The sequence below is a fragment of the Trichosurus vulpecula genome, chromosome 2, assembly GCF_011100635.1.
Source record: "Trichosurus vulpecula isolate mTriVul1 chromosome 2, mTriVul1.pri, whole genome shotgun sequence".
NCBI classification, from domain to species: Eukaryota; Metazoa; Chordata; class Mammalia; order Diprotodontia; family Phalangeridae; genus Trichosurus; species Trichosurus vulpecula.
The window spans coordinates 16,574,949-16,599,407 of record NC_050574.1 but is presented as its reverse complement, the minus strand read 5'-3'; the positions used below and the strand labels follow the sequence as shown (position 1 = coordinate 16,599,407).

General features: G+C 51.0%; 3 protein-coding genes across 4 annotated transcripts; 1 reads left to right on the top strand and 2 right to left on the bottom strand.

Annotated features, from left to right (window-relative positions):
• PRPF31 (pre-mRNA processing factor 31) lies at positions 1-8,433 on the bottom strand. Its single transcript, XM_036742616.1, has 14 exons — positions 8,344-8,433; positions 4,709-4,893; positions 4,571-4,631; positions 3,751-3,834; positions 3,558-3,655; positions 3,117-3,223; positions 2,436-2,605; positions 2,136-2,293; positions 1,451-1,540; positions 1,040-1,167; positions 868-940; positions 538-666; positions 352-450; positions 1-217 (listed from the first exon to the last, which is right to left on the bottom strand). Exons 2-14 carry the CDS (start codon positions 4,883-4,885, stop codon positions 92-94), a joined length of 1,500 nt encoding a protein of 499 aa, XP_036598511.1. The 5' UTR covers positions 4,886-4,893; positions 8,344-8,433; the 3' UTR covers positions 1-91.
• Positions 8,434-8,500: 67 nt separating this feature from the next.
• On the top strand, positions 8,501-11,650 carry TFPT (TCF3 fusion partner). 2 transcript variants are annotated; one of them, XM_036745322.1, is made up of 6 exons: positions 8,501-8,595; positions 9,108-9,369; positions 10,051-10,121; positions 11,021-11,090; positions 11,187-11,399; positions 11,480-11,650. In XM_036745322.1, exons 2-6 carry the CDS (start codon positions 9,115-9,117, stop codon positions 11,609-11,611), a joined length of 741 nt encoding a protein of 246 aa, XP_036601217.1. In that variant the 5' UTR covers positions 8,501-8,595; positions 9,108-9,114; the 3' UTR covers positions 11,612-11,650. The 2 variants fall into 2 exon arrangements, with proteins under 2 accessions (XP_036601217.1, XP_036601218.1); XM_036745323.1 differs by having other exon boundaries at positions 8,522-8,595; positions 9,111-9,369.
• Positions 11,644-12,712, bottom strand: NDUFA3 (NADH:ubiquinone oxidoreductase subunit A3). Its single transcript, XM_036745324.1, has 4 exons — positions 12,616-12,712; positions 12,281-12,355; positions 11,931-12,008; positions 11,644-11,785 (listed from the first exon to the last, which is right to left on the bottom strand). The coding sequence occupies exons 1-4, from the start codon at positions 12,623-12,625 to the stop codon at positions 11,694-11,696; spliced, it is 255 nt and encodes an 84-aa protein (XP_036601219.1). The 5' UTR covers positions 12,626-12,712; the 3' UTR covers positions 11,644-11,693.
• Positions 12,713-24,459: the final 11,747 nt, after the last annotated feature.

Sequence of the window (24,459 nt, the reverse complement as noted above, 5' to 3'; positions counted from 1 at the left end):
CCCTTTATTAAACGTTTTTATTTGGTTTTTAACTTTTTCTTTAAAAATTACAAGAGGAAACTAAAAGGGGCATTGGCCTTGGGCCGCCCCATCACGTGGACAGCACCCCACTCTTCTCCCCCTTGACCTTGAGGAACTCAGCCATACTGGAGAAGTACTTCTGGTTGGCCTCGGCCACCTTCTTCTCGGCCGCCTGCGGGTTCACGATCTCCAGGCCCTGCAGAGGGGGTGGAAGGGGCGCTGAGGGAGCTGGGGGGGCTGTGTCTCTCCCTCCAGCCAGCCCTCCCCCAGCCCCCCTACACACACATTGAGGGGGCAGACCCCCACCCCCCAGCTGCTCTGAGGCAGTACCTGCAGGGGTGTGAAGGCCACGCTGGACGCTGTCCCTGAGGACCGGTCTCGAATGGTAGACTTGCCACCGTAGACCACGCTCTGCTTCTGCAGAGTCCGCTGTGGGTGCAAGAGCACAACCTGGAACCCGGGCCCCTCATCTGCCATGCTGGTACCCCCTGCCCACAGCCCAGCCTCCCCCGGCACCTGCAGAGTCTTGGAGATCCTGGCCTTCGTAGCCTCGTTGACTTGGGTCTGGCGCACACGCCCGCTGCCCGACTTGCCCAGGTGACCCAGGCTGAAGCCCAAGTCCTCCTGGTAAGCGTCCTCTTCAATCTAGGGAGATGGACAAGAGCCATGAGAGCCCAGCCCACTGGGGGAGGCAGCCAGGGGCCAAGGGAGGCCTCAACCCCCGCAAAGAGAGCCCAGGCCACAGTGGGGGGGGGGGGGCCAGGAACCTGGGAAGGTCTCACACACACCCCCAAAGAAGGCCCAGCCCACTGGAGGGGGAAGCCAGGGGCTAGAGGAGTGTCTCACCTCCCCAAAGCTCATACGGTTGGCCTGTTTGCGAATCTCAGTCAGCCCCAAACGCTCCTTCATCTTTCGGTACCTGGGGAAGGGGCAGATGGGGGGAGGGATGAAGGGAGGGAGATCAGTTAGCCACCGAGTGCCCCCCGAGGTGAGCCCTGGGAGCAAGGCTGGTCCTCACCTGCGGCCACCACGCTTCTTCCTCTGCCCATCGAGGGGGGCGGGCAGCGGCTTCACCTGCTTCACAGGGGGGGGCTCCTGCCATTTGTCAAATTTCCGCTCAATTTCGTCCTTGAGGTCATAGCCCACCTGGGGAGAGGGACGTGATGCCGAAGGAGGGCCCATGCAGGCCCTGGGAAGGGCTCTGGGCCACACACAGGGACCCTGTCCCCAGCCTAGGCCTCGGTTTCCCATTGTGTTATCAGTAAACCCTGAGCCTCCAGGAGCTCACTACCCACAGCAGCAGAAGGGACAGTGTCTGCCCTCACCCACCCACCACACAGGCAGGATGGCACCCCACCCCCCAATCCCAAGGCTCCTGGGTTCCCCCACAGCAAAAGGGAACAGAGGCGATCCTCCCTGGACTTCGTACCTTCCCCTCGGGGCTCTCATGGAAGCTGTCCACTCTTGCAGCCAGGGTGCACTTGGCGGCCACCAGGCGAGCTGCCTTCCGCCGCAGATCCTGAGGTGAGCAGGATGCCCTGCGTCATGGGGTCCAGTCACCCCCACCCCTGCCTGGCCTTTCCAGAGCAGAGCTTCAAGAGCAGTGAGCTGACCCCTAGTCGTGGGAGTGGCCTATTGGGTGTTTCCCTGGGAACCTGTATCTCATATAGATTCCTCTAGAATCCTGAGGATTTGATTTTGGTGCATTCCAAAGCTTTCTTCTGACCAGGGGTCGACCCCAGGCTTCGGCAGACTAACCACCCAATGGCCAGGACACAGAACAGCTAAGACCCAGGCCTGAAAAACCCCAGAACCACAAAGCATCGAAATCTGACCAACCTCCTGGCCCCACTGTACAGACGATAAGACTGAGGCCCGGAGAGGAGAAGGGGCTTGCCCAAGAGCACCTAGGCCTGCCAGAATGCAGGAGCAAAGAGGTGTGAGTGTAGGTGGGAGGTGGTGAGAACTGGCAAATGATGGATGGAAAGGCAGAGGGTCTGTCACTACAATTCCCATCCATAAAAGCAGCTGCCTCCCAGGACTATCTAGTATGCTACACGCACACACACGCACGCTGATGGCCTGGACACTCAGGACAGAGGAGAAGGGCTCACCGGGGGGAGCGACTGCACAATGTCGCTGTGGTAGATGTAACCTGTGTGTGGGAGCACGGAGGTGGACGAGAAGCCCGACAGGGTCTTGCGCTGGGCCCCAAGCAGCATGATGTTGCAGGCCGGCATCTTGGAGAGGTTGGTCAGGCCACCAGCCACACCTGGGCCAGGCCAAGGAGGCGATCAGGGGAGGCAGGGCCTGCCCTGTCACATCACAACACTCCTGTCCCCACAGTCTCCTCTTGGTCTCCCCCCACCCCACCCAGACTGGGCACCATCTCCCTGGGGGTCCCCAGGCCTCACCCATGATCTTGGCAGCGGCCGAGGCACCGATGATGAGGGAGAGGTTGGGGGCGATGAAGGACATGCGGGACTCCACATACTCATAGATGCGATGCTTGGAAGCATTCAGCTCCAGGGCCATGTCGCAGGCCTCCTCTAGTCGCTCCAGCTCCTCCTCAGACAGCTGCTGCCTAGAGAGCCAGGGTGTCAGGGCTCCTGCCCCCAGGCTGAGCCCCACCCAGCATCCACGGGAGCATTGAGAGTCAAGGTCCTGCCTTCCAACTCTGACCCTGACTGATATTTGTTAGCTAGGGGCGAGCAGCAGCCTGGGAGAGCCTCCTAGGGGGCCAGGGGCAGGCAGTGGCCAGGAGAGCCTCCTAGGGGCCAGGGGGCCAGGGTGGGTGGTGGCCTGGGAGGGCCTCCACTGCACAAGGTCCTTGCCAGTCCTCTAGGGATGCCTGGGATAGGCCACACAGGGCCAGGCGGAAACACCTCAGCCCCCTCAGCCTGCAGACAGACCTGAAACTGCCCTCAGGGTCTGTCCATCTGAAACATGGACAGGATCATTCTCTCCCAATGGCTCTGGAAGGGAGGCAGGAAACAGTATGACCATCCCCTGCTTACATTTAAAGAAGCTGAGGCAGAAAGAAGGTGGTGACGTGGCCGGGGAAGGAGAAGGCAGCCCTAGCCCCACACACATACCCCTGGGTAGTCGAGGCTGTCACGCTGACCACCATGATAGTGGCGTTGGTCAGGATCTGTTGCAAGGTCTCATTGTTCTTACACTTGTCCAGGCTGTTTCCAAGTTCCTAAGGGGCAAAGAAGGGAGATTTCAAGGGTCTGGGGACAGGCTGGTCCATCTAGGCCAGCCCTCAGGGTCCAAGCCCCTCCTGATGCCCAGCCCACCTAAGCCCTCTCAGACGAAGGTCTTAGAAATAGACCACTCCTCATTGCCTCCCTCAACCTGGGCACCCCTTAGGACAAGCCTGTGTCTCCCCACTTCCCCCTCCCTCAGACAGTGGCAATGTTCCCTCCTCTCTCCTGCCGCCCACGCATGTACACATACAAACAGACACACCACACACACACACCCACCCACCCACATCCTCCTTCCCTCCCTGGGAGGCTCCCTGGCCTACTCACCTTGACAGTCCTGATATAATCCAAAGCATTCGGGACCAAAGACTCAAGTTCTGGGAAGCGCTTGGAGTACTTGTCCCGGATAAACTTGTGAATGATATCTTCAGAGAGGGGAGACAGCAGTTGGTGGCTCCCTCCGGGAGTCCCCTCCACCCTGCCCCCTCTGCCCTGCCCCCACCCCTGCTCACTAACTCACTCAGCTCATTCTCAATCTCCACAGTGAGGTTGTTGGCATCCACGATGACCCGGTACTCAGGGGCTGCCTCGACTGGCCCTGTCACTGTGGAGAGAGACCGGTCAGTGGGCGTCCTGCCAGCCCGGCCCACCACAGGCAGAGGGGAAATCGTGAAGCCAGGGAATGTCCCACTTGTAGGCACTGACTCAGACTGAAGGAGCACCAGGAGAAAAAGGACGATAACCACAGCCCTGGAAAGCCTCGTGGTCTCTGATCAATGGAATGAGCAGGCCCCACTCTCTGCCAAGGGGATGGCCTCAGGCTCACCCGGCTCCAATCCACACAGTGCTTCCAAGGGCTTTCTTTTTCTTCCCTTTCCCCACTGGGGAGGTGGGGAAATGGGAGGTCCCCTAAGTGAAGAAGAGAAGCCTCCCCCACCTTTGTAGGCTTCCCTCAGGTTTCTCCTCTGGGAAATGAAGGGCCTGGCCCAAAGGCTTCCAGCTACAGATATGGCCTCTCGGTGTCCCTGGGGGCAGCGGAATTTGGGAGCCAATCCCCAGGCTTCTGGCTGCCCTTCCCTGGGGTCCCAAAATGGTTCTGCAGTGTAACTTGGCATTAGAGCTGGGAGGGACCCCACAGGCTGTCAGAGTCTAACAGCCTCATTTCACAAAAGAGCCAAAGAAAAAGCCCCAAAAGGAGAAATGGCTTGTCTAAGGTCACCTAGGGAGCACGTGCTGGGAGCAGAATTTGAACCCAGGTCCTTGGATTCCAAATCCCATGCTTTTTGCCTTATGCTCCATGGCCTTGCAGGCCAGGTAACCTAAAGGGAGGGAAGGGGTACCTTCAGAAGCCTTGGCCTGTTTGCTGACATACTCCTCAATCTTCACCATGATCTCAGCAAACTAGAAGGAGAGAAGGTTCAGGTCAGAGCCCCTGGCTGGGGCCCCATGTCCCCCCTCTGCTTGTGCCCCCCACTTACCATCTTACTGTCCCATAGCTTCGCGATGCTCTTCACGGAGTCCCCCGAGAGGTCCAGCTGCATCTCCTCCTGGACATCTTCAATGGGAGGTTCCTCCTCCTCTTCTCCAAAGCTCCCACCTTCTTCCTCCTCGGCCGCCTCCTCCAGGTCGGCCAGGAGTTCATCTGCAAGCGACATTCTGGGGCCTAGGATATTCCCACCCCCAGGAGTCAGTCACGGAATCAAAGAAAGTCAGAGCCTAAAGAGTCCCCAAGGTCACCTTCTCCAACCCCCCAATTTTATAAAAGAGACCCACAGGCATTGAGCAGCAGAGCTGCTAGTCAGAGTCTGTGCTCGCATGCCATGAGGAAGAGGAGGCCAGGCCCAAGGGCTAGGCCTTGGTGACACGATGGAGCAAGGGCAGACCCTTGCAAAGGACAGGCCATGGGATGAGGCTTTCTAGCCTGGGGTCGATGGACTAGACAGTAACAAAGGGCCAGGAGAAGCGGGCACGAGTGTGTGTGCTAATGGGAGGGAGGAGAGTGAAGGAGGCCAATAGAATCTGGCATCTAGAGGCAGAAACAATGAAGGGGAGCCTAAGAAGACATGGAGAGAGTGAAAATCAGAGCTGAGAAGAGCCTGGAGATGGGGTTCAACAGCCTCATGTTTACAGGGCCAAGGGAAGAGACTTGCCCAAGGTCACACATGGAGTAAGAGGCAGAGCCAGAACTCAAGGCCAGTCATCTCACTGGACTCCTACCAGTAGCCAGGCTCCCCTGCCACAGAGGCTGCGCGGCCAACAGGGCACCCCAAGGGACACGGGCACCGAGAGAGATGCCAGCGCCAAAATGGACACAGGAAGGTGTGCCCAAAGAGACAGACAGACCTCAGAGGCAGAGATAAAGGGGTGGACAGGCAGAAAGGCAGAGACAAGCACAGAGAGAGAGAAAAGAAGTGACCAAATGCTCAAGGTCCATGCCAAGTCAAAGGTGGGGGGGGAGGGGGACATTCTGTAGGCAGGCAGAGATACAGATGAGTCCTGTAGCAAAGACATGAAAACATGGAAAGAAAAAGCAATACGTTGACAGAGAGAGAGACAGCTATGTGGAAGAACAAAGAGAGGGAGAGTAAATGGCAGACATGGGTCGGAGCAGCAAATGTGGGAGGAGGTCAAGGGGAAGGTGAGTCTGGAGGCAGAGCATAAGGGGCCAACGGGCCAAAGGACCCATGGTCCCCAGGCAGGAACAGATGAGGGACCAGGGGACTGCAGACAGACCTGAGCAAAGCCTGGGGAGGGCAGCACAGGGCTGGGCCTACTACTATCTGGAGCAGCTACCCCCACCTGGCCTCACGTCACCATCTGAATGACTGACGGCTGAGCAGCCAGGCCGCTCACCTACGGCTTCCAAATCTTTTGGGCAGGGGTCGGCCTTCACCATCTCAGGATAAGGCCCAAGAACTGAGAGCTCCTGATTGTGTTCAAAGGTCGGTTCAGCCAGGCCCCAGGGGCCTGGTCACTAGGTGTGCTCTCCAGCATCCCAGGACCTTGGACAGCAGAGCGTCCAGATGCCAGGAGGTCCCTGGGCTTCTCCCCTTATGGCTGGGATTCATTCTGCTCAGGCAGACCCCTCTTCCCCTCTCAGCCCTCTCACACACCCTTCCTTCCTCTTCCATACAAAAAAGCAGGCTGCATTGTCTCTATCGGCCTCTATCCCTTCTTTCCCACCTCACACACACTCGCTGGACCAGAAGGAAGGACCCACTTCCAGCCCCTCCCTCTGCTGCTGCACTCAGCAGCCTCTCTCCTTGAGGGAGCTCAGGCTCCATCCCCCTGTTCTGATCTCATCTACCCAGCAGGCCCCAGGTCACTTCCTCCTTTCTGAAGACTTCCAGTACCTGGCTCCCATGCCAACCCGAGGACTTGACTACACATGCTGAGTCTGTTCAAACATTCTTAGTTCTCACATCAACCTAAACCCCATCTTGACCTCGGGCACCAATGACAGCCAAGCAAGTCCCCTCATCTGCAATCACTGGCCTTGTCTCCCTGATTCTGAACTCTGGAGTTCTCTCCCCCAGGGTTCCCGCTCTGATCCTTCCATCTCTCCCTCTGCCTCCCTCCTCCACCCTTATTCTTTGTCCTCCTGCAGAAGAAAAGTCCCTTTGCCTCTCCCTGTTCTTCTATGACATCACCCCTGCCTTCTTCTTCTCAGCCAGGACCCTAGAACGGCTTGTTGTCCTCCATCCTGAATGCCTCCCCCCTCTCACATCTGGCCACACCTCAGCCATCAGACCCATAACCCATCTGCTTCTTCTGCTGTCCCTCACACAGTGCTCAATGCCACAGGAGTCGCACTGCTTTGCCACAAATTGATTGTCTTGATCTCAACAGATCACCTCAGCTGAATGCTGGTGTTTTTATCTCTGACTCACCCCCTATCACATTCCCCACAGCAGAGTTCAAAACATACTTCCTCTAGGCTTCTGCACCATTCTTCTCTCTCCCAAGCAGTACCAAGGCTCTTTGCGCCCTTTCTCTTCTCTCTAGATCTCTCTCAGTGATCCACTCAGCTCCCATCTCTGTTCTCATCTCTAGGACTCCCAAGTCCTGCCACCTCACTCTAGGCTTCCGAGTGGCACAATGATAGCCCTCTAGACTGCCGAGTGGCACGGTGATAGCCCTCTAGACTGCCAAGTGGCACAGTGACAGACCTCTAGACTGCCGAGTGGAATAGTGGGTAGCCCTCTAGACTGCCGAGTGACATGGTGACAGCCCACTAGACTTGGAAGTTCAGAAAACCTACATTCAAATCCTGCTTCAGGCTAAGCTATGTGGCCCTGGGTCAAATCCCAAGTCAGCCTCAGTTTCCTCTTCTGTAAAATGGGGCTGTGAGGATCCCAATGAGACGAGGCTGTAGCCTCCACCTCTCCACTGCCCCAGTGCCCCGGGGTCATCTCCCCACTTCCACCACAAAACCCCCAGCTTCCTTCGAAGTGCCTTAGAGGAAAGAGGCAGGTCTGGAGTCCATGAGCTGGATTCGGACCCTGGCTACCCCATCTACTGTCTGTGCGACCCTGAGCAAGGCACTTCACATCCCTGGGCCTCAGTGTCCTCATCTGTCCTGTCTTTCTTCCCAACCTGCTCCTCCTCTAAACCTCCCGTTCAAGGCCTTTGCAGCCCGCCGTCGCCGAAGTCGGAACCTGCCTCAGTTTCCCTCATTGCCCCTTTCCCAAGCTGTGGCCGAGGCCTCTTGTTTCTACCTCGGAAGCACGTCCTGGGGGCGGCCCTTCAGACCCTGGGCCCGGACCACTGCTGGGGAGTGGGGAGGCTTCCTGCCTCGATGTCCCCCGCTCCCCTCACCAGCCTGGTTGGCAGGACAAGGCCCCGAGGCCGTGCCAGAAAAGGCAGCAGAGTGTCCGCACCCCTCGGCCCTCCGCCTCCCGCCTCCGGGCATTTGCACAGGGCCCGCTCCCCCATCGTCAGCCAGCCCGGATCTGCCCCTGCGCTCGGCGCGCTTTGAGAATCAACTCCGACTTATTTAGATGCGAACGCATCGAGCCCCCCGAGTGCAGGCTTCCGGAGGGGAGGGAGCCTAGGCCGCCCTGGCCCCGCCGCCTCCCACCCCCAATCCCAACCCCAACCGCTGCTCACTTACTGCTTTCTCACAAGCCGGTGCGGGATCTCTGGAGCAGCCGTCGCGGGAAAGTGACGTCACGCCCACCCGGCTCCTCCTCGCGCATGCTCCAGTCCCTCAGAGGGGACGCGCAGTTGTGACAACACTAGCAAGTGCTGATTGGCTCCCCAAAAGAACCAATAAAGATCGGCGGCGGCGGCGCCCAGCAAGTCGTGGGGGTCTGAGTGCAGCTGAGGGACTGCCACAGGGCCCTCTGGCCCATCTGTAGGCCGGGTAGGTTGGAAGGCTTGGATGTCGGAGTCGCTGAGAGGGATGACGACCTGGATCCCCGGGCTTCTGGCTCGTTGGATCCCCGCAGGGAGACTGGGGACTCAGAGCCTTGGACCTTGAGGCAAAGTGGAGCGGAGGAGAACTGCAACTCCCAGGAGAAGCCGGGGCAGAGGCCTGGGCTGTGCAAGGGCCGGCTGCCTCGGAGCCTCCTGAGAGTTGTAGTCCTCCACGACCTCTCTGGCCAAGACTGGGGCTGTAGGGAGTTTGCGCCGGGGTCCCGGGAGGAGTGGAAAGGAAAGCCCGAGCGGGAAGCGCTGGGGTCCACAGAAGAACGGGGACAGAAGACACCGGAGAGGGCCTGACGGGGTCCCCAGAGGGAAGGGAGGAGAAGCGGGGGGAGGGAGCACCGGGGCTCCCAGAGGAGGGGGGCAGAAGACTGGGGGAGTTTGGGGGAAGGAAATGGGAAGGACTGGGTCCCCGAAATCAATGCCCTAGCCAACCCTTTGCTCCCCCAGCAGCGCCATGGCTGGCGTGGGCTTCGAGGAGTTCTCGGCGCCCCCGGGCTCGGAGCTAGCGCTGCCACCGCTGTTCGGCGGCCACATCCTCGAGTCCGAGCTGGAGACGGAGGTGGAGTTCGTCGGGGGAGCCCTGGGTGGACCGGGGCTCCGGGAGCGAGAGGAAGAGGAGGAGGCGGCCCGGGGCCGCCGGCGCCGCCAGCGAGAGCTCAGCCGCCGCAAATACCAGGCGCTGGGCCGGCGCTGCCGGGAGATCGAGCAGGTGCGACCCGCCCCGGCTGGCACACCTCGGGCCGGCCCTTTCCCTCCCATCGCCCAGGACGGGCGGGCACTTTCCTCCACCTATCTGTGTATAAGGTGGCAGGATCCTCAGAGGTGACCGCTGCCAACCCTTCCTTTTAGACGCCAGGCACTTCCAGGCCATGCCCGGGTCCATCCTCCAGAGGTCTAATCCTCCTCTCTAACCATCCCTTCTAGTACTTGGGAGATGAGAGCAGTCTTCCTGTTTGCCTCCAGACCTTTCACAGCTCCGCATGAACAGATCTGCCATGTCTTTCCCATCCTGTACTTGGGCCGTGAAAGACTCCATTTAGCAGCCTCTAGCCTGCCTCCCAGATCCTGTGTCTCCAAGGGTGATTCTAAACCTCCTTCTGTGACTGCCCAGGTCCCTGGCCCCAAGCCTTACACTGACCCACGGAGATGGTCAGATGGGTGACTCCACTACTGTGACCAAATTACATCCCGAGGTCCATTTCCCCTTTGTGAAAGGAGGTCATTGGACTAAATGACTCTAACATTCCCCTATTGGAGCCTATTTCCTGGGACTAAAACGTTATTATAAATGGTAGTGGGATGCTCTGTCACACTTAAAGGGAAGACCAAGGAAATGGGGGAGGTGGGGAAGAGGAACCCTTCCTAGTCTGATCTTTTCTGTTTCCCTCAGGTGAATGAGCGGGTCTTGAACAGACTTCACCAGGTGCAGAGAATTACAAGGAGGCTCAGGCAAGAGCGAAGGTAAGGTCGAAAATTGAACCAGGGTACAGTGGGGACCTAAGGACAAAGCCCTGGGAACACTCTGTGCTCTCATATGTCCCTCTCCCTTTTCCTCCTGCCTCAGGACAGTCTGGGAGTACTCTCTTTCTCCCCACCCAAATCTTTACCTTCCTTCTAGATAAAGTTCATGTGCCCCTTAAAACTTCTCACTTCCCTCTGGTTTCAGCATTCCCTCCAAATTGCCTCGTGTGTACTTATCTCAGTCAGCAAGCATTAAGCGCCTCCTATGTGCTGGTCAGTGTGTTAAGCACTGGGGATAAAGACAAAAGTCATTACCCTCAAGAAGGGCACATTCTAATGGGAGAGATGCTATATGCCAAGTAGATGGAAATTCATCTGAAGGGAAGGCAGCTGGGGGAACCAGATCAACATGGCCAGTATTCTAGAACCTGCTGGAGCAGGGGTGAACCTGTGGCCTTCTAAATCTTTATATGGCCTTTTGACTGACTCCACATTTTACAGAACAAATCTATGTGGCCTTAGGGCTGCAGGTTCCCCACCCCTGCACTGGAGATTGGGCCATGGAGCTGGTAATGAAGGCACAGGAGAAGTTTCAGGAGAAGGTTAGACCAGGAGACTGACTGTAGGGGCCACAGAGAAGACCCTAAGGTTTCCATCCTCAGAGAAGAGTGGGTCCATGAACAGCCACAGCAAGACTGAGGTTGTAAAAGGGAACTTGGGGGGTGAAAAAAGGCAGGACTGCATGTGTCATATATAGCATCTGGGTGGAGAGACACTGAGAGATCAGACTGATTAACATGAACACGGTGAGAGGGGCTGGTTTGAGGGGAAACCAAGACTCAAATTCTGGCTGCTCCAGCTTCTCCATTTCATGAGGCTCCTCCTGTCCCGGTCCCCAGGTTTCTCATGCGAGTCCTGGATTCCTACGGGGATGACTACCGGAAGAGCCAGTTCACTATTGTGCTGGAGGTGAGGCCTTGGGCCAGAACCCTGGGCCCCAGGGGGTGGGGAGGCCATGGTCCCAGCAGGGGTGAACACTCAGTTCTTGCCTTGGTCCCACTCTAGGATGAGGGCAGCCAAGGCCCCGATGCCACCACCCCGGGAAACACAGAGAATGAGCCTCCAGAAAAGGAAAGCCTGTCACCTCCCCCTCGACGACCCCCTGAGCCCAGCAGTTCCCCGCCTGGGGAAGGCCCCAGTGGAAGAAAGAGGCGGAGGGCCCCTCGGGATGGACGCCGAGGTGGGGTTTTGCTAACCCCAGAGCTGGGCCCAAGCCAGGTAAGCATACAGAGATGGGGGGCAGGGTAGCAAAAATTCATTTTCCTAGGAATCAGCCTCACCTTCTTTTCTTCCTTCAGATCAAGGTCGAGGATGACTTTGGCTTTGAGCCGGACGAGGCCCTCACCCCGGGATGGGTAGCCCGAGGCCCAGACAAACTGCTTTCCTACCCCAGCTTGGGCAGCCCTCCCTTTGACCTTACCCCCCAATAAAGCTTTGCTTCCCATACAGCCCTTGCAGAGACTCCAGGAGAAGACAGGATGTTTATTGGGGGACAGGGGGCAGGTGGAGGATTCACAGATTCTTCAGCCATTGGAGAGAAGGCCCCTGGGGATCCTGGGGGTGGCTGGGGATGTCGGGCATGTTGCCATCATCTCGGACGGGAACTAGGGGTAGGGGAGAAGGAGGTTCACTGGTCTCCTCCCCTCCCCCCACCTCACCCTCCTCCCGAAGGGGAACTAGGGATAGGGAAGAAGGAAGGAGGTGCCCTGGCCTCCCCTCCCCTGCCCCCCACCGTGGCTGGTCACTCACCGGGGTAGTTGTAGGGGGTCGCACGGTTGATCATGCCTGCGTACTTGGTATAGGGGCTCAGGGGGGGCACGAGCAGAGCTGGAAGAGGGGCAGCAGAATTAGGGCCTGGGGTCCCTGCCTCCGAGGGGCTTCCCTCCGGGCTGTCAGGAGACCAGAGATGTGCCCCATCTCCCGGTGTGTGTGTGGGGGAGGGGGGGGCCGGGGGATGAATTCCAGTCCCAGGTCAGAGGAAGGGGCACAGAGGCAGTGACCGCCCCTCCCCGACTGTGACTTTGACCCCGGCTGACCCTCCCTAAGCCGGGGCACTGTGCTTGACCTCGGCTTCCTCAAGCCCGGGGCCGGGGGCTCACCCAGGGTACCGACGGCGAAGGACGCGGCCAGCACTGGCTCCTTGGCCCAGGCCTCCTTCAGGAACCGGCCCAGTCCTGGAAGGGAGAGGAGGGGCAAGTCCACGCTGACCTTTGAACTCCGCCCGGGCTAGACGTCACCCCTCCACCACCCCTGACCCCGCCATCCGTGATCTTGACCTCTACAGTGGCGGCCACACAGCGCCCCGCCCCAAGCGCGTCCTCCGACCGGGCCCCACTTCCTGCCCTGGTGCTGTGCGCGCCGCCCCGACCACCCCCCCACACCCCCCCGCGCTCGGACCCCCGAATCCCTCCCAACCGCTGACACCCATACTCACTGCCCGCCATGTTGGCCACCTTCCCTTTCACCGCAGGGGCAGCCGGGATTTGTGGCAGTAGGAGCCAAGACGCATGCGTACCTGCCTGACCCGCTCCCCTTTTGGTAGTGCGCATGTGCACACTGGATTTGTTCTCGGCCCTCACTTGAACCAATAGGTACGGGCGTTTTGGGAACAGTGGGCGGGGCCGGAAAGTGGGGAAGTTCAGCCCCCTTCTTGCCACCGCAGGTCCAAAGAGAGCATGCGCACCCGGAAGCACTTGCCCGCGTTTGTGGCCCTTCGTCACATTTGCGGCCAAGACTTGTGGAGGGACCAGGATGACTCAAGCACTCTTAGGTTGAACACCTGCAAGGTTTCGGTCACTGTTGTGTTTAATGTGCTGGGAGCTGTGGTGCCCACTGGTAATCCCCTGCAGTCGGGGAGGCTGGGGCTGCTGGGAAAGGATGAACCCATGCCCTGGGTATGAATTCTGCGCCCCAGAAGGGATAAAATCAGCGTCGTCCCTCAATGAGAGGGGAGGGCTGACAAGCCAACGGAGGAGGGCGAACCGGCAAGGCTGGAAAAAGAGCAGGGCCAAGGACCCACGTTGATCAGTAGCGGGCTGGGCACGTCCTGTGCATGAACACTACACTTCTAGCCTGGAGATGAGGAGACAGTCACAATGAATGGGAGCACACCAGTGGGGGCTCAGGACTTCATATACCCTGCCGTAAGAGTATCTCTCTCTCTCTCTCTCTCACACACACACACACACACATACACACTTACCTAGCTTGCAAGTCTGAAGCAATAGTCACATGATATTCCCTCTCTGGGAACCCCAAATCTCCCAGTATGATTGCAGGGTCTTGTATGGGCCAGCCAGCCAGAGGCTGAGAATGTAAGTCCATTTTGACATGGTTCCATTTCCTGAGAAAAAGTTTATGGATGTGTGCTTTTACTGACACTAGAATGACTCAGTGCTTCTGACCTTGACCAGATGAAACCAAGTGAACTGATTTTCCCGTCTTGAATTAATTCTAGACCTTGTCCCAAGCAAGTTGCTAAGTGGCACAGCATATAAAGCACCAGACCTGGAGTCAGGAAGACCTGAGTTCAGATCTGGTCTCAGACACTTAGTAGCTGTATAACTCTGGGCAAGTCACTTAACTCTGTTAGCCTCAGTTTCCTCATCTATAAAATGAACTGGAGAAGGACATGGCAAACCAGTTCAGTGTCTTTCCCAAGGAAACCCCAAATGGGGTCATAAAGAGTCAGACGCAACTGAACAACCAACAACATTTTAATTGTGTTTTTAATTCCATGGTTTTTAAGAATAGATACTACTCCTAGGAAATATGCAAACATTGTTAGCTCTTAAAAAGTATACATCAATGACTGTCAGAGATATTGCAATGGCTGTTGGTGTGGAAAACTCAAGTATTTCAAGGACCACTCAAACTCAGAACCAAATAGGATCAGTTCTGCTGAAGCACAAATGAAAGTTAAAAAAATAAAATTATAAGAACTAAGCAACTGATTTGCTGCAAAGTAGCTGAATTAATTCTCGGAAAATAAAAGGGACCCGGCAGCTGGAGAGGATATTATAGGTGTGTCCAAAAAGCTGGGCAGGATTCCAGAAGTTGGAAGAACAACAGCTGTTAATCACTGCTATGAAGAAAATACAGTTGTTATCAGCAAGACGATACAAAAATTGGTAAAAGGTCATCTTGGTGGATGAAACTTTTTTATTCAAAAACATTGTCAGAAGAAGTCTAGGAACACCTGTAAGATGCAGGCATCTTCATCAAGGAGTGAAACATTCACACTCCCCCTCACCTCCACCCCCCCAAAAAAGGTTTGTGAGTTAGGGCTGGGGGTGGTTGGGGTTTTTTTAAAAATTCTATATTTGTGATTATGACTATTATGTTTTATATTACCAATATACATGGAGTTTCATGAATCTGAGTATAATAGTGAAGAAAAAAATGCATACTCTCTATTTTTTCCAGGTAGTACATTTGCTGTGGAGTTGCTGAAGTCTTCTTCCCCCCACTTAATATTTTATTTTTTTCCAATTACATTTAAAGATAGTTTTGAACATTCACTTTTATAAGACATTGAGTTCCAGTTTTTTTCCTCTCTCCCTCCGCTCTCCCATCCCCAAGACAGCAAGCAATATGACATAGGCTATACATGTACAATCATATTAAACTTATTTCCACATTAGTCATATTGTGAAAGAAGAATCAGAACAAAAGGGGAGAACCATGAGAAAGAAAAAAACAAAAAAGAAAATTGTGTGCTTTGATCTGCATGCAGACTCCATAATTCTTTCTCTGGATGTGCATAGCTTTTTCCATCATGAGTCTTTTGGAATTGTCTTAGATCATTGTATTGCTGAGAAGAGCTAAGTCTATCAAAGTTGGTCCCACAGTATTACTATTACTGTGTACAATGTTCTTCTAGTTCTGTTCATTTCACTCAACCTCAGTTCATGCTAGTCTTCCCAGGTTTTTCTGAAATCTGCCCGCTCATCATTTCTTATAGCACAATAATGTTCCTTCATATACCACAATTTGTTCAGCCATACCCCAATTGATGGGCATCCCCTCAATTTCTAGTTCTTTGCCACCACGAAAAGAACTGCTATTAATATTTTTGTAAATCTGGGTCCTTTTCCCATTTTTACGATCTCTTTGGGATATAGACCTAGTAGTGGTATTGCTAGATCAAAAGGTATGCACATTTTTATAGCCCTTTGGGCACAGTTCCACGTTGCTTTCCAGAATGGTTGAATCAGTTCACAACTCCACCAACAATGCATTAGTATTTCAATTTTCCCAAATTTTCTCCAACATTTATCATTTTCCTTTTTTGTCATATTAGCCAATCTGATAGGTGTGGTACCTCAGAGTTGTTTTAATTTACATTTTTCTAAGAAAGAGTGATTTAGAGCATTTTATATGACTATAGGTAGCTTTAATTACTTTATTAACTTAATTACTTCATTCAGTTACGTGCCTGTTCATATCCTTTGATCATTTATCAGTTGGGGAATGACTTGTATATATGACTCAGTTCTCTATATATTTTATAAATGAAGCCTTTATCAGAGACGCTGAAGATAAAAATTGTTTCTGATTTCCTTCTAATCTTGGTTGCATTAGCTTTGTTTGTGCAAAACCTTTTTAGTTTAATTTAATCAAAATTATCCATTTTGCATTTATTAAGGTTATCTATCTCTTGGTTGGTCATAAATTCTTCCCTTCTCCATAGATCTGATAGGTAAACTATTCCTTGCTCTCCTAATTTGCCTATAGTCTCACCCTTTATGTGTAAATCATGCACCCATTTTCACCTTACCTTGGTAAAATGTTAAGATGCTGGTCAATGCCTAATTTCTGCCACACTATTTTGTTGATATTCTTGACCTTTTGTTCTTCCAGATGAATTGTTATTATTTTTTCTAGCTCTTTAAAATAATTTTCTGGTAGTTTGATTGGTATGGCACTGAACAAGTAAATAGATTAAGTAGAATTATCATTTTTATTATAAAGGCTCGGCCTACCCGTGAGCTACTGGTATTTTTCCCGTTATTTAGATCTGACTTTATTTGTGTGAAAGGTGTTTTGTAATTGTGTTCATATGGTTCCTGGGTTTGTCTTGGCAGGTAGATGCAAGTATTTTATATTGTCTACAGTTATTTTAAATGGAATTTCTCTTTCTATCTCTTGCTGCTGGGCTTTGTTAGTAATATATAGAAATGCCCGTGATTTATGTGGGTTTATTTTATATTCTGCAACTTTGCTAAAGTCGTTCATTATTTCAAGTAGTTTTTTAGTTGATTCTCTAAGTATACCGTCATATCGTCTGCAAAGAGCAATAGCTTTGTTTCCTTATCGCCTATTTTCATTCCTTCCATTTCTTTTGTTTTTATTTTCTTTTACTTAGAGTAGTCCTGGAGGCTGTGTCCCCATTGAGAAAATGAATTCTAATAAAGGTATTGATGCATTAAGAAGCAAAGTTGTCCCAAGATTACAGAAAGTCCCCAGTGCAGGCGGAATACTTCAACACAGCCTTGAACCATGGCACATGTTAAGAAATGTACCTAAGAAATGGAGATAGCCATGTTTCCACGGCCTGGAAATTCCTTTGATTGAAGCAAGAGATGATCTCTGCTCTCATTAATCAGAATCCCTAAGTTTTTCTCTTTTTTTAATGTATTTTTTATTCTTAGTTCAACTCTTAGTTCCACAAGTTTTTGATTTCCAAATTTTCTCCCCCTCTCTCTCCTCTCCCTCCCCCCAAGACAGTATGTAATCCAATACAGGTTCTACATATACCTTCACATTAAACTTTTTTGCACGATAGTCAATTTGTAAAGAAGAATTATAATCAATGGAATAAATCATGAGAAAGAAGAAAAAAAAAACAAGAAAGAGGGAAAAGGGGGGGAAAAAGAGAGCAAATAGTCTGCCTCAATTTGCATTCAGACTCCATAATTCTTTCTCTGGATGTGCATAGCATGATGAGTCTTTTGGAGCTGTCTTAGAACGTTGTGTTGCTGAGAGGAGCCAAGTCTATCAAAGTTAGTCATCATAGATACCGTGTGTCTGTAATCTTGTATAATGATCTCCTGGTTCTGCTCCCCTCACTCACCATCAGTTCATATAAGTCTTTCCAGGTTATTCTGAAGTCCATCTGCTCTTCATTTCTTATAGCACAATAGTATTCCATTACATTCATATAACACAACTTGTTTAGCCATTCTCCAGTTGATGGGCATCCTCTTGATTTCCAGTTCTTTGCCACCATAAAAAGAGCTGCTATAAATATTTTTTGTACCTACTGGTCCATGTCCCACTTGTGTGATCTCTTTGGGATACAGCCCTAGAAGTGATATTGCTGGATCAAAGGGTATGCACATTTTTATAACTCTTTGGGCATAGTTCCAAATTCCTCTACAAGATGGTTGGATCATTTCACAACTCTACCAACAATGCATTAGTGTTCCTATTTTCCCATATCCTCTCCAGCATTTGTCATTTTCCTGTTTTGTCATGTTAGCCAATCTGACAGGAGACATATAGTACCTAAGAGTTGTTTTGATTTGCATTTCTCTTATCAATAGAGATTTAGAGCATTTTTTCATATGAGTATAGATATCTCTAATTTCTTCCTCTGAAAACTGCCTGTTCATATCTTTTGACAAATTTATCAATTGGAGAATGACTTGTATTCCTATAAATTTGACTCAGTTCCCTGTATATTTTAGAGATGAGGCTTTTATCAGAGACACTGGTTGTAAAAATTCTTTCCCAATTTTCTGCTTCCCTCCTAATCTTGGTTGCATTGGTTTTGTTTGCACAAAAATTTTTCAATTTAACATAATCAAAATTATCCATTTTGCATTTCATAATGCTCTCTATCTCTTGTTTGGTCAGAAATTCTTCCCTTCTCCATAAATCTGATGGGTAAACTATTCCTTGCTCTCCCAAATTGCTTATAGTATCAGCCTTTATATCTAAGTTGTGAACCCATTTTGACTTTATTTTGGTATACGGTATAAGATATAGGTCTATGCTCGGTTTCTGCTGTACTATTTTCCAGTTTTCCCAGAACTTTTTGTGAAATAGTGAATTCTTAACCCAGAAGCTGGACTCTTTTGGTTTATCAAACAGTAGATGACTATAGTCATTGACTACTGCGTCTTGTGTACCTAACCTACTCCACTGATCCACCACTCTATTTCTTTGCCAGTACCAAGTAGTTTTGATGATTGCTGCTTTATGATACAGTTTAATATCTGGTATGGCTAGGCCACCTTCCCTAGCATTTCTTTTCATTAATTCCCTTGATATTCTGGACCTTTTGTTCTTCCAGATGAATTTTGTTATTATTTTATCTAGCTCTGTAAAATAATTTTTGGTAGTTTGATTGGTATGGCACTGAATAAGGAAATTAATTTAGGTAAAATTGTCATTTTTATTATATTAGCTCAGCCTAACCATGAGCAACTGATGTTTTTCCATTTATTTAGATCTGACTTTATTTGTGTGAAAAGTGTTTTGTAATTGTGTTCATACAGGTCCTGGCTTTGTCTTAATCCCCAAGTTTTTGAAAGTTGTTTGTCTGGACAATATTGTTTTCACTGTAGGAATTATTCTTCCTGGTTCTGTTCTCCTCCATCTGCATCAGTTCCTAAGAGTCTGCCCACATTTCCCTTTTGGGGCAGGGGCATTCCTCTGCATCCATCCCAAGTGACTTCAGGCATTTTTGCTGTTCCTCATAGGAGACACCCCTTGAGGACAGGGACAGTCTCTAATCTTTCATAGTATCCTGGTGCTGGACACAGTGCCTGGCACATAGTAGGTACTTAATAAATATTTATAGACTTTGCCACTACATAAGGAGTTCTATAGATATTTTTGTACCCCTGGGTCTTCCATCTTTTTTATCTCCTTCTGCTTCACAACCCTATAATTTTATGAGCCAGGATCCTCCCTCTCCTCCTCCTCCTCAAACTCAAACTCAGAGTCTGCACTGGGCCCCCAGTGAGCGTTTCTCTTCTCTTGGTAGGAGCGGTGCCTCCACATCCCTTCCTCATCATCCCAAACCATGCCCCTTCAGGTCCCCTTCTCTTCCCACCCCCTTCCACCTCTCCATCCCCTTTATCTGCTCTCTTCCCCTATTAGAAGGTAAGTGTCTTGAAGGCAAGGTCTGTCTTGCTTGCTTGGATTTATATCCATAGGGTATGATCTGAGAGACCCCTGGAAGTCCTGTATATTCTGTCATTCATTCCTTGATACAGATGGGGCAGCAGGTACAGAGAGCTTGTGACTGGCCCAGTGTCACACAGATGGTGTCTGAGGTGGTTTGAGGATAACTCTTCCAGACTCCAGTTCAGCCCTCCATGCACTAACCTAGGTGCTTCGAGAGACTTTGTGGAGGGAAGAGGGACTGACAAGAGGGAGGAATCAGAGAAGTTGAGAGAGGCTAGAGAGGACCATGGGGCCAGGAACAGCAATGAGGACCCCAGGAGGCCAGAAGCAGGAAAATATGAAGGGAAGCCAAGGGCCAGGGGGTGGCTGTGCAGGGAGAGTGTCCTGTGGGCCACAAGAGATTCTGCTGGGCCCAAGAGACAGAGGGAGGCAGAGGCCAATGTGGAGCAGGGCTGCCCCCCCTCTCCCCACTGCCCCCAGCCCTGCTATTTCAACAATCTGGGTAGCAGCTTCTGTGGGGGTATAAGATTCACCCACAGCCAGCACCCAGAAAGCTGCCAACAGCACAGGTTCTTCTGATCTGCTTAAGCAAGGGAAGCAAGGTGAAGGGGTTGACAAGCTTACTTTTAATTCAGCATTCAAATATTATTCACTTAGTTCAGGGGAAAAAAACAGCACCCTGAACTTCAAAACAAAATGCAAACAAATTACAAACATCAACAGACTTTATCTGATTCAATCCCAACACATAGTTACCAGAGTTCAACAAAATCTCAGCATCCGGGTTTATAAGCTGGAGGGCTCCTTAGCTACAGCAGCCTGGAATCTCCTCATCAACACCGTCTCCAGAGCCCCACACAAATAGCTCTGTCCTCCCTTCTTATAGGGCTTCAGACATCAAATATCATCTGAATCACCAGAGCTTAGGCTCTGGTGATTGGTTCTTGAGTTGGCCCCTCCCCTTAGGACCCTGGGAGGTTCACATCCACATGGATTACATTAACACCTAATGGGGTTTGGGTCTGGAGCTTAGCACCTAGAAAAGCTCACTGAGATAAATTGAGTCACTCAAAGAAAACAAAGGCCATTCTGGTTACACCTGCCTGGACCCACGCTCCAAAAACAGGCCACTAGAGCTGGATCTTGACCTTTTATTCCCCATTCCAGTAGTTGGGCTGTGCCAGCTGGGGCTCCCACTGGGGCCTCCCTAGTCCCCAGTGGCTTCCTCCTGTCCCACCACTTGATCAGGGTCTTGCCACCAACCTTCTGAAGAACAGCAGACTGAGTCCCACCAGGCTCAGCTGGGCCAGGCTGAAGAAGATGGCGGGAGAGATGACAGCACCTGGGGGAAGACCAGGAGATGGTTCTCACGCACCTACCCCCTCACTTCACTGGGTGGGGGGGGGGCAAAGGATTCAGAGCTTGGAGGGTCCATAGGGTTCAAAAAGCCCACTTCTGTGGACAGAAGGGAAGGGAAGGGGCTAGCCCAAGGCCCCATCCCCAGTCAAGTCTGGGCAGCGTGCTCCCCCATCCCCACACCCATTTTAAAGATAGGAAGGGCTAGCCCAAGGTTACCCCAGTGCTTGAGCACAAGAGCCAGTTTCTTCTCTCCCAGATATCTCAATGCCCTGAAGGGGAAGGGCCCTCTTTGCTGGGGTAAGACCACAGGTATGGGGGTAGCAATAGTAAGCCCCCTCATCGACCTTGGTCACTGACTGGATTCTGAAGCTCATCGGAGAATGGCTGCTATACCTCTGAACGAAGGTCCTTCTCTCCCTGGCCACAGCAAACCCCTGGAAGCCCAGGTGGGACCGGCACAGCAAGTGCATGGGCTTCCCTTCCTGGACCGCCCTGCTTGGCTCTTCCCAGAAGGCAGGTTGGGGGTACAGTCCTGCCAGAAAGACCAGCAGCCTGAGCTGGGGGCCCAGGGTGGGGCCCCTCTGTATTGGCAACCAAAAATGGGCTCCTTAGCACTTAGTCAACAAGTGGCCTTGACTAGTTTGGCTTTTTCCCCTGAACTGAATGCTGTTTGTATGTTGGACTGGAGTAAGCTTGTCGGCCCCTTCACCTTGCTTCCCTTGCTTAAGCTGATGGAAAGAACCTGTGCTTTCCCCGGCGTACCTTACACCCCCGCAGAAGCTGGATGGTTAAAAGCAGCTCCCGTTGGAGCCAGAGGCTGCCACAGCCACAGCCACAGCTGAAGCAGGAGCTGCCAGTAGCAGAGCTGACCTACGGGAGGAAGCTGAACAAAGACTTCAGGCCAGTGGGTAATCTTTTTACCATAGAGGGGGAAGCATGATTTTGCTTTACACAATCATGCTTCTCTGTAGCCTCCTGGTTACTCTTTCAAGGCGTACTTATTGGGCCTAGAAGCTTTTGATCAATATATCAAAATGGGGTTGCTGGTTCATGGGTTGGTTACTGTGGAGCCTAAATATATGTTTTGATTCTTCTACCTTCTACTTTGAGAGTTTCTTATATCCGGCGGTTCCGAACCTTTCAGACATGTTTATGATCCTCTTTGAGATTATAAACTCTGCCCTCCTATTACATTTGGCGACGAGGATGGGATCGCTAGGTATAAGATCTCTATTTAGAAGCAGAACAATTTCAGAGGAAGAGATGAATATCCCAGGATGGGAGGATCCATTTTATTCTTCCCTAGCAAAAGAATTGGCTAAAAAAGCTGGACCCTGTGAAAACTGGGAACCAAGGCTATGGAGAGGAGATCCTAGGGATTTGGAAAAGTGTTTACAAGAAGTTGGAATTCAGTCAGGGGCATCACTATCTAGGCAAAGCTGGATAGTGTTATCAGCCTACCGGCTAGTATACGAAAGATTGAGATTAAGTGAAAGACATGGGGGCACTCCTACCCCACAGCAAGAAGGGGAATCTCAGATAGCAGGAGACCAAACTGACTCAAATGAGAACTTTTCTATTAATGTGGCTAAGAGCAACAGGAGACCAAAAAAGCCCAGAGTGCATTTCAACCCAGCCCAGAAAGAGCCTGACTGCCTGCTTCGTCCTAGCCATGGTGGCAGAGGAAGTGAGTGGGGGGAAAATGAGACAACGTTAGGGGCTGAGGCACAAAACACTACTGGGGTTCAGGATGTGCCTCACACAGAGAATAGGAGATGGTTAAATGATCAGACAAGGGCTCGACCCATACAAAGGAGGAAGACAGAAACCCGAGGTGAAGATTCAGTTACAAGGGAAATTCAGGAAGATTTCTCACCACAAGAGGTCACAGATATTTTGAGTAGATTCAGCCAAAGAATAGGAGAACCATTGATATCTTGGATGGTAAGACTCAGTGATCAAGGGGCCAGTGGAATATCAGTAGATAGGACAGACTGCATGAGATTCATAGGTATCAGCCATGATCCTCTAGTTCAACAAGCTTTTAGGGAACATCATCAGCAAGGAGATGGTGATAGCAGGACTACTCTGTTGGCATTAGCCGCTGTGGGATGCAATAAGAGATATGCTACTGATTCTATGTGGCCCACTGAGCACAGACCCTGGTATTCACTTAGAGATTGTATCATGAGACTAAAGGAGGAGGTAATGAAGACTGCCATTATGATAGGAACTGCAGACAAATATTACAATGATCCAATGGGACTGCCTCATAGGAATTTAATAATTAGGACAGCTCCCCCTGCTTATAAACAACTAATTTTGAATTTATTACTTGGAGAAGTAGGGAGCCGTCTTACAACAGTGATAAATAAGATTTTACAGTTACATGACTTAGGTGACTGGGGAAGGGATAGATCTCGAGAGAGAAGGGTGAATAACCAGCAAACTTGGCGCCAAAGGAGAGTAACAAGGAAAGAAATGTTTACTGCTCTATTGAGGGCAGGGGTAGGTTTCGAAATGATAGATGGAATTCCAACCAATGAATTATATAGAATGTATAGAGATAAAGGACTTGATAACAGGAGAAATAGGGAAATAAGAACTGCTCCTGCAAACCCACAAGCCACTCAGAGGGAAGGTGACATTGTGTGATTAACGGATGAAAACTTGTACATCTGGGGAAAGGCTGGGAGGACAATCCTAGTCTCTACCTAGGATGGGATCCTCTTAGTTTAGTTTTCCCATTGTGTTTCTTTGTACATCTGGGGAAAGGCTGAGAGGACAATCTTAGTCTCTATCTAGGGTGGGATCCTCTTGGCTTCCTCATTATGTTCCTTTTGAAAAGAAACATTTCCCACCTGAGTTTGGCTCTGATGTTGGATCTTTGCATAACTGAAATCTCAACCAAACTTGAGATGATTTTATTTGAAGAATAATAGTCCATACTTGTCTACTCTTTTTGTCCTTTGTTTTGGCTAACGTTGTTGCTAGTTCTGTTTCCTTTAGGCTTAAGCACCCTGCACTTTCTGGTGACTGCCTAAGCACATAGCATTCTTGGAATTCCTGCCAGCTCGTTAAAGAACTGACCTCTAGAATGGGACTTTTTGGGGCAGGGCCATCTCTACATCCAATTTCAGCATGAAGAAGCTATGGAAAATGAGACCTTCACCCCTTACCCCAAGATTTTGAGCCCCAATCGTTCAAGGGGGGTGGGAATGATGAGAGTGTTCTGTTTACTTATTTTGTGTTATCCTTGCTGTGTTGTTTTATTATTATGATATTATTGATCCTATGTAATGGATACAAGGATTTAGGGGTGGACATTTGAATTATTAATAATTATTTTGGGGATGATTGATTGAAGAGATTATCTTGCTGGGACCTAGGGGTGGATCACATTTGAATCGTAAACCAATATTTAGGAATGTCACCAAATGATATGTTTTGCTTTATAATGAATGATATGTTTTAGTTTCCTTTCTAATTGGATCACAATGTATGTTCTAGGATACATGGCTGATTAGATTATGTATCCTATAACAAGGGGTGGAGTGTATTGGCAACCAAAAATGGGCTCCTTAGCACTTAGTCAACAAGTGGCCTTGACTAGTTTGGCTTTTTCCCCTGAACTGAATGCTGTTTGTATGTTGGACTGGAGTAAGCTTGTCGGCCCCTTCACCTTGCTTCCCTTGCTTAAGCTGATGGAAAGAACCTGTGCTTTCCCCGGCGTACCTTACACCCCCGCAGAAGCTGGATGGTTAAAAGCAGCTCCCGTTGG

What these genes read in the sequence shown, in the direction of transcription:
- PRPF31 (XM_036742616.1), bottom strand. Translation starts at nt 4,885, where the DNA reads ATGTCGCTTGCAGATGAACTCCTGGCCGACCTGGAGGAGGCGGCCGAG. An exon ending in ACAGGCCAAGGCTTCTGAAG is followed by an intron (nt 3,835 to 4,570) that starts GTACCCCTTCCC and finishes CTCTCTCCACAG; the next exon opens with TGACAGGGCCAGTCGAGGCA. An exon ending in GGCCGCTGCCAAGATCATGG is followed by an intron (nt 2,294 to 2,435) that starts GTGAGGCCTGGG and finishes GGCCTGGCCCAG; the next exon opens with GTGTGGCTGGTGGCCTGACC.
- TFPT (XM_036745322.1), top strand. Translation starts at nt 9,115, where the DNA reads ATGGCTGGCGTGGGCTTCGAGGAGTTCTCGGCGCCCCCGGGCTCGGAG. An exon ending in AGTTCACTATTGTGCTGGAG is followed by an intron (nt 11,091 to 11,186) that starts GTGAGGCCTTGG and finishes GTCCCACTCTAG; the next exon opens with GATGAGGGCAGCCAAGGCCC. An exon ending in CAGAGCTGGGCCCAAGCCAG is followed by an intron (nt 11,400 to 11,479) that starts GTAAGCATACAG and finishes TTCTTCCTTCAG; the next exon opens with ATCAAGGTCGAGGATGACTT.
- NDUFA3 (XM_036745324.1), bottom strand. An exon ending in CTTCGCCGTCGGTACCCTGG is followed by an intron (nt 12,009 to 12,280) that starts GTGAGCCCCCGG and finishes CCCCTCTTCCAG; the next exon opens with CTCTGCTCGTGCCCCCCCTG. An exon ending in GACCCCCTACAACTACCCCG is followed by an intron (nt 11,786 to 11,930) that starts GTGAGTGACCAG and finishes CCCTACCCCTAG; the next exon opens with TTCCCGTCCGAGATGATGGC.